General features: G+C 47.9%; 1 protein-coding gene across 1 annotated transcript in view; it reads right to left on the bottom strand.

Annotated features, from left to right (window-relative positions):
* Window positions 1-16,503, bottom strand: part of LOC122816262 (small nuclear ribonucleoprotein-associated protein B'-like) — a gene marked incomplete at its 3' end in the record, with an annotated part of 55,785 nt that extends 39,282 nt beyond the window's left edge. Inside the window, exons 1-2 of the mRNA XM_044089000.1 lie at window positions 16,350-16,503; window positions 15,628-15,772 (exon numbers count right to left, since the gene is read on the bottom strand). Coding sequence (XP_043944935.1) covers window positions 15,628-15,772; window positions 16,350-16,454 — 250 coding nt within the window. The remainder of the gene's footprint in view (window positions 1-15,627; window positions 15,773-16,349) is intronic.
* Between the last annotated feature and the right edge of the window lie 638 nt (window positions 16,504-17,141).

Below are 17,141 nucleotides of genomic sequence, written 5' to 3'. Positions count from 1 at the left end.
AGGTATGCCTCCTTGAGATCTAGAGTCACCAGCCAAGACTCCTTGCCCAACATGGGAAGAAGTTGCTGGTAGGGTCAGCATCTTGAATTTTGGCACAACGAGGAAAGTATGCAGTGCGGACAGGTCGAGAATAGGCCTCCATTGATTTTCTTTTCTTGGTACAAGGAATAGTCTGGAGTAAAATCCTTGGCCTTGTTCTGAGTGGTACTTTTTCTATGGCTTTCATTTGAAGCAAGTTATTGATCTGCTTTAAAGCCTCTGCCCTCTGATTTGGTGGTAGGTTTGGCATTCCGTTTCTTTTTGGCAAAGTGTGGAAGTGGAACCTGTATCCTTTGTCTATTATTTGCAGTGTCCATGTGTCCCTTGTAATATAATGGCAATTTCTTGAGAATAAAGCAAGCTTTCCGCCCAAGGGTGCTTCCAGTTGAGCCCTGGTGGGCAGAATCAGAGTAAAGTCATTGAGCCTGTCCTGGTGTAGTAGTTGTTGTGGCTGCTGTTGCACTACCTCTCTGGTTGGCAGGTTGCCACTGACGGCCTCTGTAAGAGCCCCTAGATTGGCCTCTGCCTCTGGGGTGTCTGTTCCTGCCTCTCTGGGCTCTGTCCGAGTCTGGAAAGGACCAATTCTTAGTAGGCCAGTTTCTGCTAAATCTCGGTGTTGTACTTTTAGGAAATCCTTAACTGTTTGCACAGATTTTGCCTTTTCTTCATACTTTAAGACCTCCTGAGCAGAGGAGCCAAATAAATTTTGTTTCTCCATTGGAGCATCCATGAGTTTAGCTTTAACATGGTCTGGCAAAGATTGTTCCTTCAGCCAGGCATGCCTACGAATAACTGCCCCAGTCATAGCTGACCTAAATGAAGCCTCCAATGCATCATGATTACTAACCTGCTGTGAGTTGTGTACCAAATCCTGAAGGGATTTATGGTCAAGGGGCTCAGGAGAAGAAAGCTTCTTGTTCAGTTCATCTAACAAATACTCTTGGTACTGTATCATATGAAATTGACAATTTAGTGCCCTGACGGAAAGAGTTGCAGAAGTATATACCTCCTTTCCCCATCTCTCTAAAGCTCTGGACTCTCTTTCAGAAGGTAGAGGATTTTTGGCAGAGGCAGCCGCAACCCCTTTAGGGCCCAGTATAATAGTTTCTGGGTCTGCAGAATGGGCTTTATACAGATGGAAATGAAAATCCAGGACCCTGTAGTATCTATCAGGTTTGGCAGGGGCCGGGGGGAAGAGTATCAAGGGCTGTACTGACATCATTGTACACATCATCAATTACATTCAAAACAGGAGGTATAGCTAAGGGCCTATGCTGAGGCAAATGTAAAAAGGTCCTTAGTCTTTCTAGAATCAGAGAATTCCCGACCTTGCCATTGAAAATGCTCTCTCATGGAGTGTAGAGTCTCAAAGGAAAACTCTTCAGGAGGGGAGGCCGAAGGGATAGATTCTTCAGCATCAGAATCCTCATAGGGCGAATAAGCCTCCTCCTGGTGGTCTGACAACTCAGAACCATCCGTGGACTCATCTGAAGAGTGTGGGTCAGAAGGGCTCAGTCCTGGGCCTTTTGTCTGGTGGGGGGTGAGAGGCCCTGTCTGGGTGAGGTTGTGAACCTCTAATTAAAGAAATAAGGTCCTCTGCAAGGCTGAGGATCTGAGTACTAGAGGAAGGCCTGTGGGAGGTAGTCTTGGGAGGCAAAGCTTTAGAAAGTTTAGCAGCTTTAGCCCTGGAGAAGGCCTTAATGGACATGGAAGCAGGGGGCCTAGCTGCCCCACGTGCAGGAGTAGATATGTCCAAAGGAACGGTGTCGGACAAATCCTGGACACTGGTTTCGGTAGGTATCTTGGTAGCCGACTCAGCCGGGGCCTCCCGGGTTGCGGTGGTCAGTTGAGTGGATTCGGAAGGAATCTCCGAGGACTCTGTTTCGGCCGAAACAGAGACACTCGCGGTAGGCTTTACGGTGGTTTTAGCTGAAACAATACGCCACTTGTTCCGTTTTTGCACTAAATGTGATGTCGGGGTCTGACTGCATTTTATATGCAAAACTAGCCCCAAAAAATTCCTCTGCAAACTCCGACCGACGTCTAAGAGTTCGTCGGTTGAAGGAAGCAAAGGCTGAACAGGACGATACGTCGTGGTCTGGGCCTAAGCAAGGAAGGCAGTAGGAATGGAAATCCTTATGAGGTATTTGTTTCCCACAAGTTAAACAATTATTTACTTTATCGGACATCGGCTGAGGCAAGAAAGAGTCCCCAACGAGGTACTTAACTTTTTTGAAGTCTTCGGTAGCTGAAATCGCTGGATCTGACCGAGCGAACAGCTGCTTCGGGCACCACGCGGCAAGAAAGACTGAGGAAAATGGCGTCGGCTGATGCTTTTATACTCCAGACGCTCTGACGTTGGGAAAGGTGCGACATCAGCCAAGGCCAGACCCAGACTTTGGAATCCAGCCAACCGAAGGGCTGCCTGAGGCAGGACAACCCATATGTTATGACTGCAGATGCATCCTTGAAGGACATCTGGGGGATACAAGCAGATGCTTCAGATCCTGCAGTTTTTACATTTTTTCCTGCATATTTCGAAAAGTTCTGCAGATTGCTTACCAAAAAGGAACTGGTCATCCAGGGGACATCCAAGATCTGTTTTTGAAGTCATTAGGCAGAGTTTGAAGTCCGAGCCAGGAATACCTATGCAAAACAGAAGCAGATGCAGCTGACCTGTCCGAGGCTTCAAGCAGCATTGAAGATGCATTTTATTGAATGCCTGCCTACTTGCGCTGCTAAAGAAAGTTTTGAGGCAACTCTAGGCTTAGGTGGGGAGTCAGGCATAGAGGAGAGTAGACTACAGGCCTGGGAAACTAGCTCTAGGGCATACTTTAGAGTCTGGTAATTGATGGCCCTACAGGCCAAGGCTGGTAATTGATGGCCCTAAAGGCCAAGGCTGAGGAAGTGTAAGTCTTTCCTAGCCTGTCCATCACCTTACTGTCCTTATCTGACAGCAGCAGAGAAAAGGATCTGCCTAGTCTGTCGGCTGCCACAGCAATCACAGCAGGGTCTGTAATGGGAAGTTAGACAAGATTATAATCCAGAACCTTTTACAACCCATCTGTGGTCCTTTTGGGGCTGGTGGCTGGGATTCTGGGGTCTTGGAAGCAAAGACAAAGGTGTCCAAGTACGCAGGAATCACAGGAGGAATAGCAAAGGGAGAGGGAGACTCAAGTATTCCAAGGGACAGGCCAGCTGGCAGGTAGAGAGTCTGAGGGGGAGGAGGAATGGAGCCAGCAGGGCAGGAGTTTGTGAGGCAGTAGGCCTCAAGGCCATAAAGGCCTTGTGTGTGATTGCGAAAATGCTTGCCAGTCAGGCTGATCTTCCACCGGGAAGACAAATGCCTAATTTTTTGTTTTCTTTAGAGTGAAGGCATCTTGAGTTGTCTGAGGCTGGAGTCCTGGGGTTGTAGTGTCCTCCTCAGAAGAAGCTAACAGCAGCCATACGGGAAATCCCCCCCCCCCCCCCCCCAGACATTGGCAGAGACACGTTGCAGGAAAAGTACAGTTTTGTACCTACCATAAATGTAGATGTTCGAAGATCCACATTGCTGCAGTCCTTACTTATGGGTAGTCCGCTGTCCTCGGTCGGCCCGAATACCAAAGTATTAGGCTGATGTCGGTCATGGGCGCTTAGATCTGACATCAGAGCGTCAGGGTATAAAGGCGCATGACAGACGTCATATCCTCAGTCTTTTCTTGCCCCAGATGTCAGAAGGCCAAACCAGAAAAGGCCACAGCCAAAAACAGAATACCTCCCAAAAACATGCCCAACAACCATCACCTAAAGCATAACACCAAGTCTAACTACAGTGGGGAAGGAGGGAGGGTAAATTGGACTGCAGCAATGTGGATCTTCGAACATCTACATTTATGGTAGGTACAAAACTGTACTATGTTCTTCATCTCACATTGCTGCAGTCCTTACTTATGGGTAGAATCCCAAAGCAACGGGAAAGGGAGGATGGTAAAAATCATAAAGCATTAGGGGCCGCTAAAATGCCCTGTAAAATTGCAGTGGCAAATCCAGCCCTAGACTTAGAATAAAGAGGAAGGTGGTAATGTTTAGAAAAGGTATGCACTGAACTCCAAGTAGCTGCCTCCAAAATGTCTTTTGTAGCTACCCCCCTTAGAAAGGCCGTAGAAGTAGCAGTAGCCCTAGTGGAATGAGGCCAGATTCCAGCAGGAATCTCCTTACCATGATGGGAATAACAAAATACAAAACCCAATCCATTTAGAAATAGTTTGTTTTGAAACAGGTTTACCCTGTGAACCCAAAGAAAAAGAAACAAACAATTGCTGAGACTGTCTGAACTCTTTGGTTCTGCTCAAATAATAACGCAACTGCCTGTGAATATCCAAAGTATGCAAAATTTTCTCCCCTTTATTTTGGGGGTTTGCATAAAAAGTAGGCAAATGAATAGTTTGATTTAAGGCCACACTAGAAACCACCTTAGGCATAAAGGAAGGATTAGTACGCAAAGATACCCTATCCTTATGAAAAATCAGGAAAGGCTCCACTGCCATGAAGGCCTGTAATTCAGAAACCCTTCTTGCAGAGGTAATGGCCAACAAAAAAGCAGTTTTCCATGACAAATACTTTAACTTGGCAGTAGCTGCAGGCTCAAAAGGTTGTAGAGTAAGTTTTTCCAACACAAAATTGAGATCCCAAGCAGGAGTAGGAGCTCGTGGGGGTCTTATATTCTTGCCCCTCTAAGAAATTGCTTAAACCAAGGATGAGAGAATAAAGGAGGGTCACAATCATAGTGAGCAGAAATGGCTGCAGCATGGACCTTTGAGGAGAAAGACAAACCCTTGTCCAATAACTCAGTAAGATATTGAAGAGCAACACTTAAATCAGGTTTGGAGACATCAAAGTCCTTTCCTTTGCTCCAAATAAAAAATCTCCTCCATTTATCAGCGTAAACTTTCCTGGTACTAGGCCTCCTGGCCTCCAAAATAACATTCAAAACTTGTTGTGGAAGCTGAGACCCTCCAGAGTCTAAAACAGAATATGCCAGGCTGTTAGATGCAGAGACTGAATCTTGACATTGAGGAAGTGACTGTCCTCTTGTGATAAAAAGTGCGGAATCAAAGGCAGAGGCCATGGAGGTTCTCATACTAAGCTCCTCAGTAGTGGGTACCAGTGTTGTCGAGGCCAATCCGGTGCTATCAAAATCATGGTTGGCTTGTCTTGTCTGGCCTTCAAGAGTACCTTGGGAAGAAGAGGCAGAGGTGGAATGGCATATACATGCAGATTGTTCCAACTGAATGATAGAGCGTCCACCTTCCAAGCTGTGTGATGAAACATTTTTGTGCAAAACTTTGGCAACTGGTAATTTAGTGGAGAAGCGAACAGATCTATGTCTGGAGTTCCCCATAACACTCAACTGTTGAAATACATGAGGATCCAATTTCCACTCGTGAGGATCCACTATTTGTCTGCTCAATACATCTAAGGAGTTCTGTGCTCCTGGTAGAAACCTTGCCTGAAGATTGAGGTGTAGATTGAGAGCAGTTTCCCACAGAATCATCGCTTGCCTGCAAAGAGGGTAAAAATGGGTTCCCCCCTGCTTGTTGATGTACCACATGACAGTAGTGTTGTCTGTTTGAATCAACACCTGCCCTGGGTGAAGTAAATCTTTGAAAGCCATCAATGCAAACTGGACTGCTAACATTTCCTTCAAGTTGATATGCAAATGTTGGAGTTTGACAGGCCACGTGTTTTGCACCCATTTTCCATTGAGGTGTGCTCCCCAAGCCTTGTCCGAGGCATCTGTCGTTAGAATCTGACTCGCCTCTGGCCGGGTCACAGAGTCCCTTGTTTAGGTGACATTCCCGAGCCCACCACAAAAACTCCTTCCGAATGCAAGGTATTATCTGAATGACAGTGTCTAGATCTTGGCAGTGCTGTGTCCATACATTTTTGAGATACCATTGAAGCTTCCTCATATGCAATTTGGCATTGGGAAGCACCAGAAGGCTTGAAGGACTGTCCTTGCAGTCAGCCTGGACCGTAGAGACATTTGATGGAAATAAAGAGAAAGGCTTCTTTGTTTGTCCGGGGTCAAAAAGGCCATCTGGGAAGCTGTATTCAGTCTCACACCCAGAAAGCACATGTCCTGAGAGGGTACTAGACTGGACTTTGTTTCGTTCACAGAATACCCTAGGCATCTTAACACTGCCATCACATACTGTAGATGAAGAAGTTCGTCCTTTTCTTGTGCAATAAATCAGGCAATCGTCCAAATAAGGATAAATCTGTATTCCTCTTAGTCTGAAAAATGCTATCACTGGAGCCAGAACCTTTGTGAACACTCTGGGCGCAGTAGATAAGCCAAAGGGCAATGCAGAGAACTGATAATGTAAATTTCCAGCCCGAAAACGCAGGTACCTCCTGCAACTGGGCCTGATAGGAACATGAAGGTAAGCCTCTTTGAGGTCCAGAGTAACCATCCAGTGATCTTTTCCCAACAGAGGTAAAAGTTGTTGTAAAGTCAGCATCTTGAACTTTGGAATGTCCAGGTAAGTGTTGAGGATAGATAAATCCAAAATTGGTCTCCACGTGTTCCCTTTCTTTGGAACTAGAAACAGGCGAGAATAAAATCCTAGGCCCACTTCTGACAGAGGAACTGGCTGTATAGCTCCTATTTGAAGAAGTAAAGAAATTTGTTGGTGAGCCTCTATCCTTTGCCGAGGAGGACGTCTGGCATGCCTTTGAAAGGAGGCATGGTATGGAAATAGAACTTGTAACCTCGGTTTATAATGTCCAATACCCATTTGTCCTGGGTGACTAAATGCCAATTTTGCTTGAAAAGAGCCAACTTTCCTCCCAAAGGAGCTGCCAGGCAAGAAGAATCTGGCAGCTGAAAATGTAGGTCATTGGGCCTGTTTACGAAAGGACTGGCCCCTGCCCTCACCAGCAGATTGAGCAGGTGAACTCCATTGTCTCGGCTTGAAAGTACTCTGAGCTCTGCCCCTACCCTAGATCTACCCCTAGACTGAGAATCAGAAGAAGGGTACGTCCACCCCTTAGTAGGCCAATTTCTACTAAACTTTGGAGGTTGTACCTGCAAAAAACTTTAACAGTCTGCATAGACTTAGCCTTGTCTTCCATTTTCTTTAAGACTGACTCCACAGGAGGACCAAACAAAACTTCAGACTGTAAAGGGCATCCAGAATTCTAGACTTAACATGCTCAGACAAATTCTGATCCTTAAGCCAGGCGTGCCTCTGAATAACTGAACCAGTGGCAGCCACCCTAGAAGAAGCCTGTAAAGCATCAAAACCACATTGCAAAGAGTGCTTACCCACCTGTTCAGAAACATGCACTAAATCCTGCAATTCTTTACACTCTATGCCCTCTGCCAAAGCATACACTTTAGACCTTAGCTGAGAAAGGAGGAAATTCTGATACTTCAACATATGAAACTGGCAGTTCAAAGCTCTCATTGCTAAAGTAGAAGAGGTATACACCTTCTTACCCCATCTATCCAAAGCTCTAGCTTCCTTATCCAGAGGAACCGGATTCTTAACAGAGGCTCTAACACCCTTAGGCCCCTGACTAATAGTTTCTGGGTCCGCCCTAGGACTCTTATACAGATATTTATGAGCCTCAGGCACCCTGTAATACCTGTCTGGTTTAACTGGGGCAGGAGGCACAGAATCTGGATTAAGGGAAGCTTCTGAAAAAACATCTGAAACAACATCCAAAACCGGAGGTATAGCTAAGGGTCTATGCTGTGGTAAAAACAAGAACTCCCTAAGTCTCTTCCGTGAATCAGAGTAATCCTGTCCCTCCCACTGAAAATGCTCCCTCATGGAATGCAGAGTTTCTGAAAATGAAAAATCCTCTGGAGGAGAAGGAGTGGAATCCTCTGCATCAGAATCAGAATAAGGAGGGAAATCTTGAATGTCTTCAGCAGAAGACTCTGAATCATCTGAGGCCTGCCCCAAACTTTCCAACTCTGGCTCCATCCTGGGCCTTTTATCAGGAGGGGGAATAGAATTAGAAGTTATGTACTCACCATAACGTTCCATCTGAGTAGGTGTATTCATTTGTCTGCAACCTGTGGTTATGGATCCGACATCGGATCCGAACCGGCATGGTTTTCCAGCTATGGATCCAAGCTCTCAGCTCCTCCCCTCACCCATAATGCCCTGCTCTACCCTCATGACCTCAGATCGAGTTTGCCAAAGCAACAATACCCTAAAAAGGGTAACAAAGAATATGCAGGAAACTGAAAGGCCAGGGGATAGGAGGGATGAGTTGCAGACAAATGAATACACCTACTCAGATGGAACGTTATGGTGAGTACATAAACTTCTAAATCTGAAGTAGGATATTCATTTGTCTGCAACCTGTGGGACAGAGTCCCCAGCTACCTGAATCTTGGGCCATCATGGAAGGATATTCGAGCACCGTGGAGCCAAAGGATGCTCTACCCCTAGATGCAAGATCCAACTTATAGTGGGAAATAAATGTATGAGATGAAGCCCACGTGGCTGCTGCACAAATATCATCTAGAGGAATCCTAGCCTTGAAGGCTGCCGAGGTAGATACTGACCGGGTTGAATGGGCATGAACACCCCCGTGCGGCCTTCCTGACGCTTTAAGCCAATAAAATGCACTGTGAAATCCAGCGGACAGAGAAACTTTAGAAATTGGCTTGCCCAAATTGAAATTTGCAAAGGAAATAAACAGCTGGTCGGATTGCCTATGACCAGCTGTCCTGTTGAGATAAAATCTAAGTTGCCTGTGAACATCTAGTGAATGTAGCTTATATTCACCTTTGTTTTCATATTTAGGGAAGAAAACAGGGAGGTTAATGGATTGATTGATGTTTGCTTCAGAAGCGATTTTAGGAAGGAAGGACGGATTGGTCCTGAGGGAGACACGGTCCGGATGAAATACCAAGTAAGGAGGTTTAGCTGATAAAGCTTGAAGTTCAGAAACTCTTGGCTGATGTAATGGCTACCAAAAAGGCTGTCTTGTAGGACAAGAACTTAAGATCCACCGTAGCCGCGGGCTCGAAGGGGCGGTCAAGGCCTGTAGGACCAAAGAAAGGTCCCAAGGAGGAACTGCTTGTTTTATAGGAGGCCTGAGAAGAAAAGTACCTTTAAGAAATGTTTTACACAATTTGGCTGACATAACAGGATTAGAATCTTGACCAATGTGATAGTGAGAAATTGCCGCCAGTTGAACTTTGACTGTGGAACTGCTGGCACCATCATTAAAGAGAGAGGTTAGAAAATCAAGCACTACAGGGAGAGGAACCGTGAAGGGATTCAGGCCTTGCCCCGCCCACACAGAGAAACGTTTCCATTTGCTTGTAAACCTTTCTAGTGGATGGTTTATGAGCCGCCACCAAAATAGCCTTTACGGTGAAGAAATACCGGAGTCCTTATCAAGAGTGGAACTGGAGCAGCCAAGCGGTCAGCTTCAGGTTGTCCAGGTTCGAGGAGGAATGCAGGATGGATGGGATATCAGATCCGGATGGGATCTAGAATCCAAGGAGGATTCACAGAGTGAGACCTTAGGAAGGGAACCAGCTCTGTCGGGGCCAGAATGGAGCAATGAGAATCATTCTGCAACCCACCGAGAGGCTTTCTGAAGAACTTGCAGCATCAGAGGCAAGGGTGGATAGGCATACAGAAGACCGGGTGGCCAAGCATGCACCAGAGCGTCTCTTGGGGTACCTCCGGAGGAGGTATTAGAGCTTAAAAAACTGTCGCACTTGGTGTTTGAGGGAGAAGCAAAAGATCGCATGAAGGGGTTCCCCACTGCGGCGAATATGCTCCGCTACTTGACAATTGAGAGACCACTCGTAAGGGGTCAGAATGGTGCGACTGAGCTTGTCCGCTAGGATGTTGGACCGACCGAATGTGCGTTGCTATGAGAAAGCGATTGGTGGAGATTGCCCATTCCCAAACTCTCATGGCTTCCCGACAAAGAGGGTAAGACCTTGTTCCCCTTGCTTGTTGATGTACCAGACAACAGACATGTTGTCGATTGAATCGCAATTGTTCCCAAGGGAAGAAAGTCCTGAAGTGCTAGCAACGCTAAGAGCACTGCTCTCATCTCTAGAACATTGATATGCAGTAAGGTCTCTGAATCGTTCCACGTGCCTTGGACTGTCCGCCCAAAAGTGCCCCCACCCGAGGCGGGAGGCATCCGTGGTCACCGTGGCGAGGGGAGAAGCACAAAATGGGACCCTCGTGGAGATCCGGGGAATGGAGCCACCACAAGAGGGACGCTTGCAAGCCTTGCTGATCGCTATGGGATGATGCATGGGGAGAGCAAGGTATGACCACTGTACTAAGGCGTCCACTGCAGAATGCATATTGAGCCTGGCAAGAGGAAGAAGTGCTTATAGCAGCCATGGACCCTAGAGCCCTCAGGACCAACTCCCCTGGAACAGAACTTGAATGGAGAATGGCCCGCACCTGGAGCTGCAGATTTAGAACTCTGTCCGCAGTGAGGAAGGCTCGTAAACTCCTTGTGTCTAGTCTGGCCCCTATGAAATCTAAGAGCTGTGTGGGCCAGGTTGGACTTTTGTATTTATTGTGATGCCCAGAAATGGAGCAAGATGGAGAAAGGAGTCTCGCCAAGAGAAGTAGATGCCTTGTTGCGGTAAGGAGCCAGTCGTCCAGGTAGGGAAAGACCTGCACCCCCTGAAGCCTCAGGTGGGCCGCTACCACTGCTAGTACTTTGGTGAACACCCTGGGGGCTGTGGTGAGACCAAAGGGAAGGACCCGAACTGGTAGTGACTGGCTCCCAGCCGAAGCGGAGAAACCTCCTGGGCGCCTGTCCATCAGGATGTGGTAGTCTGGCGTCCTTGAGATCTATCGAGCACATCCAGTGATTTTCTCCCAGAAGGGGAGAATAGATTGCAGAGTGACCATTCGAATTTTTCTTTGGGGACTGCCAGATTCAAGAGAGAGGTCTAGGATTGGTCTTAGTTCCCCGTCTTTTTGGCACTAAAAGAATCTGGAGTAGAACCCTGATCCGATCTGGTCTGGGGAACGGGCTGGATGGCTCTTTCTTTAGCAGATGGCCAATTTCTGCCAAAGCGGCCTCCGTTGACCGGGTGGGATGTCTGGGAGGGACTTCAACTTTGGAAGGTGAAGGAAAGGAATGCGATATCCCTGGATATGATTTGGAGAACCCAGCGGTCCGATGTTATGGACTCCCATGCCGCTAGGTGCCCCGGAACGTCCCGACTGCCTCCAGAGTAGAGCAGTCGGGCAACCCTCAGGGTTGCTGCGGGCCGTTCAGAGAAAGGTTCCCTGGACCCGAAGTTTCTGGGAGCCCCTCTGCCTCTAGGGCGGCGTCCTCCTTGTCCTCCTCTGCCACGGAAGGACTGGTTGTCCGGAGCAGGCTGGGACTGCTGCGACTTCGAACCACATCTTCTTCTGACCCTTTTGGTTCCTAGAATAGGGCCTCTGGGGTGCAGAGAAGCGGATTCCACGGCAGACAGCGTCTTCCGTCCTTCTCGCTCTGGGTCAACGCTCGCGAACGGTCTTGCCAAACAGAGCAGAACCATCAAAGGGGCGTTCAAAAACGCCTTGAAGGGCTCAGAAAAATCGTGACGGAGCCAGGCCTGGCGTCTAGTGACCAGTCCTGTCCCGCAGCTCTAGCGGCGCCTGCATGGGAGTAGCATAGAAGTATTTGTAACTGACCTAAGAGTGGCCATTTTGGTGGAGTGCAGAACTCTGTCCTCCTCGAAATGGACTCAGGGGATGCAGCGTATTCCTTAATAAGATCTCGATACATCTGAATAACATGTTGCAAATAGTTCAGCACCCTTAACTAGAAGGTTCTCCAACTGAACATCCGCTTCCCCAAGCGCTCCTTCATCCGAGACTCCTCCCTCGGTGGCTGGACTCAGGGACTCTCCTGACCCTGTTCCCTCTTTGTGGCCGCCATCAACATGGCATCTACAGGAGGCCCCTTACTCCAATGGGTCCTGTCGGAGGGGACTAAGTATCCTATCCCGTGTTTTGGGAATTGGCTCCACGGTGTGCGGTTCCTTCCACGCCCAGGTGGTAATAAGGTCCACCAGGGGTCGGCAGGGGACACCCAAGAGGTAGACGGGCCCGTTTCAAATGCCTCCAAGAACACGGACTCGTCCGAGGAAGACTTGGGGCAGACCACCCCTAATACGGAGCATTTCCATGATGTCTCCAAAGGAGACATCCTCGGGGTGACCGTGGGGAGCCTTCCTTCCTCCAAGTCCGTGTCTTCTGTGAGAGACTCGGGGAGTCAATGTGCCTCCTTTTGCATGTTATGCTTGAGGGCCTCCTCTGGGGGCTGTCAGAGGAGTCCTCAGCAGCAATTTGCTCCATAGGAGCAACTTGGGGCACAGAAACGGGCTGTCCCAGGGGCCGGATGGTGGAAGCCTGGCCCAGTGCAGAGGGAGCGGACGAGCGGCAAGTGCCGGGGTCCGGAGACCCTCAACAGAGCCCTCTCCACTACATCAAAGGGGGAGCCGACCTCGACCAAAGGATCCGACAATCTGCTCCCCTCGGATCCGAGAGTGGATCGGCCGGCGCCAAGCACTCGGATCCAAGGGACAGTGCGCTCCGACACAGACTGCGCCAAGGAGCACTGATCCCCGGATCCGGCTCGGATCCAGGCTCCGAGATCGGGTCCGACGCTTTCGAGGGCAGGGTCGGGTCCGGTACCAAGTACTATCGGCTCCGACCTTCCCCGCCCGGCTGCTCGGCTCAGTTGCTCGAACCCGGATAGCGGTCGGAGAAGGAGCAATAGGCTTAAAAGGGTGTTGAGCTCCCGGAGGGGAGGCAAGAGCGCTCCCATCTGCATCTGGGCCTGGATGAACCTTCTCATCATCCGGTCCAGATCAGCATCAGAAAGGCTATGGGTAGATCTGAAGAGGCTACCGAGGTAGGCCTGGAGTGCCTCCTCGATAGCCTCGACGGAGATCGGGTCTCCTCCTCCTCAGGACCCGTGAGAAGCACACAGGGGACCGGAGCGAGAAGGAGGAGACCGAACCGACAACGGAGGGGAGAAGCCAGCTTGGCTGGCGGGGCCGAAACAGAGGTCTCGCCCCGCCGCAGGTGCTTCTCCTCCGTCCTTAGCAGCATCCCTCTCCTCTCCAGAAGCGGGAGTTTGAGTCCCAGGAGCAGGAGGGGGTGCCACAGGGGAACAACTGCAGGCACAGTAGTCCCGAAGAGCGGAGGCCGGAGCCGAGTCTGGCGGTAAAGACCCGCCAAGACCAGCTTGGACCTCCGCTCCCTCAGTGCCCTGGGGTTGAACCCTGCACAAATGGAACAACCAGATGTGAGGTGTTCAACCCCAAGACACTTAACACACCAAGTGTGGCCATCAGCCGTGAGAGCTTATGGCCACACTCGAGCATTTCGAAAATATAGATTTAGGCTGGTCAGCCATAATCTATAATACCTAAAGTTACAGAAAGTAACTTAAACAAAAAACACACAGGCCTACACACACACTCTACGCAACAGCGAGGGGAGGGAATAAAAATTATTTACTTTAACTTAAAATAAACTCAAAATAGTTTATATTAAAGGGAAACCTAATACTTTCACACAAATTTAGTCAAAGAATCAAAAAATTTTCTATTTTTAAACAAGAAAAGAGTTCACTTAGCTGAGAGCTATGTACCCACATCCAGTTACCAGCGCGGCAAACTGGATCTGAGGTCATGAGGGTAGAGCAGGGCATTATGGGTGAGGGGAGGAGCTGAGAGCTTGGATCCATAGCTGGAAAACCATGCCGGTTCGGATCCGATGTCGGATCCATAACCACAGGTTGCAGACAAATGAATATCCTACTTCAGATCCTCTAATTAAAGTAATCAAATCCTCTGCCATTTTAAGCATGTGCTTTTTAGGCACAGACCCTGAAGAACCAGAACTGACACCAGAGGAAGGCAAGACAGACCTGCCCTTAGAAGGAGCCTTAGAAACAGTAGCAGAAGGCCTAACCACCTTAGGCATAGAAGGGAGAATAGTAACCTGAGAGGCCCCTTCAGCCTGACCTGCCTCCTGAGAGGCCACATCCTGTAAAATCAAAGTTTCCCCCTGGGACTCAACAGAAACTTCAGCCGGATCCACCAGTTCAGCTGTAGCTTCTAAAGGTCCGGCGTCCGAAACGGACGAATCATCCTGCCTAGGCTTTAAAGATTTGTCTTTGCGCTTCTTAGTAGAAGCAGGCGCCGGAACATCCGACGGCATATTATAATTACACCTCTTGCCAAAGACTAACCTAGCGCAATCTAACCTCCGTTTTATAGTGCTTATTAAACCTAGCACAAAACCGACACCCGACTAAGTCGTGCTCCGGTCCCAAACAAGGAATACAAAGCGAGTGGTAATCCCTATGCGGTATCAGTTTCCCACAAGAAATACAATTATTCACTTTTCTGACATCCGCAAGTAACTGAGGCAAGAAAAACAAAAATATTCCCCAACGGGTACTTAGCCCAACTTGGTATCGGTCAAACTCGAAACGAAAATTTCAGAACGCCGAACGGCACTTGCAACGCTGCTTCTGCATCGGACCATGCGGCAAAAAAGACTGAGGATATGACGTCGGTCATGCGCCTTTATACCCTGACGCTCTGATGTCAGATCTAAGCGCCCATGACCGACGTCAGCCTAATACTTTGGTATTCGGGCCGACCGAGGACAGCGGACTACCCATAAGTAAGGACTGCAGCAATGTGAGATGAAGAACATCTCCACAGGGCAGCTTCTGAAACAGGAATAGCGACTTTGGCGGGTACTAGACATTCCTCAGTCCCTAGACTGGTAGCTGGCAGGACATGTGAAGTCGGAAGCAGATTCAGGATCCAAAGCAAAGGTAAGGCGTTAGTTTTCTACAAACAGTTGAGAGCTACCAGACAGCTGAATAGGGTCTTTGGGACAAACGACTGGCAGACTTTACAAGCTGTATGGTTATGGGACTGCCCTAAACAAAACAAGCAGAAGTCATGTGAATCTTTGTGCAGAATTTGCAGACCACACTTCCACTCCCTTCCTAGAGGATATTGACAGAACAATCTAACAGATAAACAGCAACCTAAGCTTAGCAAAAAAATAAGGAAAGATGCCCCAATGGGGTACTTATCTTTAGCGCAGAAAGTAGCACGGAGCAGAATGAGCAAGGTGACATCTGACAAAGGTCTGTGCATGCGGACATTACATTTGTGGTCCACAGTTTATGCAACCTGTGGGATGTTCCATATACCTTACAGCAGCCAGGCTTAAGCTTTGGTAAACGAGTTTGACGTAGATCCCCTCCCCCACCAAAGCGAGAATACTGCAACATGAGAATAGGACATCTAGCCAGTCGAGTACTTTAAGTAGCACACGGGCTTGTAGACTAAAACAGCCTACAGCTTATTTGGCCTGCAGATAATTTTTTGTAGTCAAGTTGAAATGTGGTTAACTATAAATGCACAAATTATGAAAATACAGAAGTTGACAAACAAAGAAGGCATTCCTCTTTTCTATATATACACAGCACTGTTCACTCAAGTACTTCTTTCACAGGATATCTGAAAAAGGGTTTCACACCCATCAGTACGAGACTTACCTGGTGGAGGGGCAGTTGTCGTTCTGGCCATTGGAGGCAAAGGAGCCATTCGACCTGGCTGATACTGTGTAGGGGCTCCTGCAATACTAGAAGTTGCAGCTGCTGCTGCAGCAGCTACTGCGCCACGACTCTGTGGAGTCATCACCTAAAGAAAGAAAGAACAGTAACTCACTGGTGTTAGAGCACAAGAATCTTCTTTATACAGAACGTACATTCCATTTCAAGTATGCCCACCTACCAGGTTAACTGGAATATTTTTATTATTACCCAAACATCTTTCAGACGCATGCTTCATACCTGACAGCCCCCCCCCCCCAGTAGCAATGTTTGGTATACACCTGTTTTTACTACAGGATGAGATGCATTCGTTTATCTCCTTAGTGGGAAAAACATTCAGTGGGAAAACCCTTTAGTTACTGAGAAAACAAATTATGTGACAAGAATGGCAAGTTTTCTACAAACTCCATAGCCTCCACAAGTTATGCAAGTAGGAAGCACCCCCCCCCCCCCCAGCACACCAAGAGGCCTTTTCCAATCACCTCAAAGGCAGGTCAACACTCTGCTTGACAGCCGTATCTTTTCTACCTCCCCCAGTTTCTACAGACATTCAAATTTCCACCAATATGCAGTGCATCTGCCTTAAGGCACCTTCCCTTCCAGTCTGCCAATCATCTCAACCTCGACAACCTACAAAAGACATTTAGAAATTTAAAACTACTCACCTGCTGGGAAGGTCCACCCACTCCTCTGACAGGACCAGCTAGTCCTGCTGGTGCCTGTGGCATTGGTGCTCCAGCTGGTACTCCTCTCCCTGCAGCTCTGCCCATACCTGGGCCCCCAGAAGCTCCAGCAAGTGGTACCCTTGCAATACCAGTCTACATAAAAAGTGAAAAACAGTCCATTGAAACAAAACAAAAAGAAAAGGCAAACAATTTCAGGAGCTGCTGAAGAGGCTTTCAAAGAATTCTGCACTACTAGCATTTGTAAAAAAAAAAAAAAAACAAACAGTATTTACTTCTATTTATGCATTCAAATATTATACAAAGCTACAGAGTACTTTTACAGAAAATAATCAAAATTAAAGGGGAGGGGCAGTGCAATGGCCAGCAGCTGCATAAACTTAACCGATTGCAATAAACATTGCCTAGTGCACGATTTGAATTTAGAATGCCAAGTCCTCCATGAAACCACCAGATAACAGATCACATCCAAGTGGAAGACCCAAACCCACAACGATGGATCCCTTCATTGATGCCAGACTGAAAAGGTGGTACTTTTCCGTTAAACTCCTACCACTTTGCGCTGCTGTGTTTTGCCAGTATCGGAGTGTTCAAGTTTACTTATTAGGGCAGACATCCCTGTCTAAATCTGAAACTGGTGCTTAATTTAACAAGCGACTAACACGTGGTGCTTTTCCACATTACAGCATGTACTGCAACAGAATCAAAGCAATATGGAAATAAAACAAACTGTATAAACTTTGCACTTCACACGGTTTGTTTTGCCATATTTTA

The sequence above is a fragment of the Protopterus annectens genome, chromosome 12.part0 (genome assembly GCF_019279795.1).
Source record: "Protopterus annectens isolate FY-2018-M chromosome 12.part0, PAN1.0, whole genome shotgun sequence".
In the NCBI taxonomy this organism is placed as follows: domain Eukaryota; kingdom Metazoa; phylum Chordata; order Ceratodontiformes; family Protopteridae; genus Protopterus; species Protopterus annectens.
Note: the sequence above shows the minus strand (reverse complement) of the source record. Positions and strands in the feature narration are given on the sequence as shown.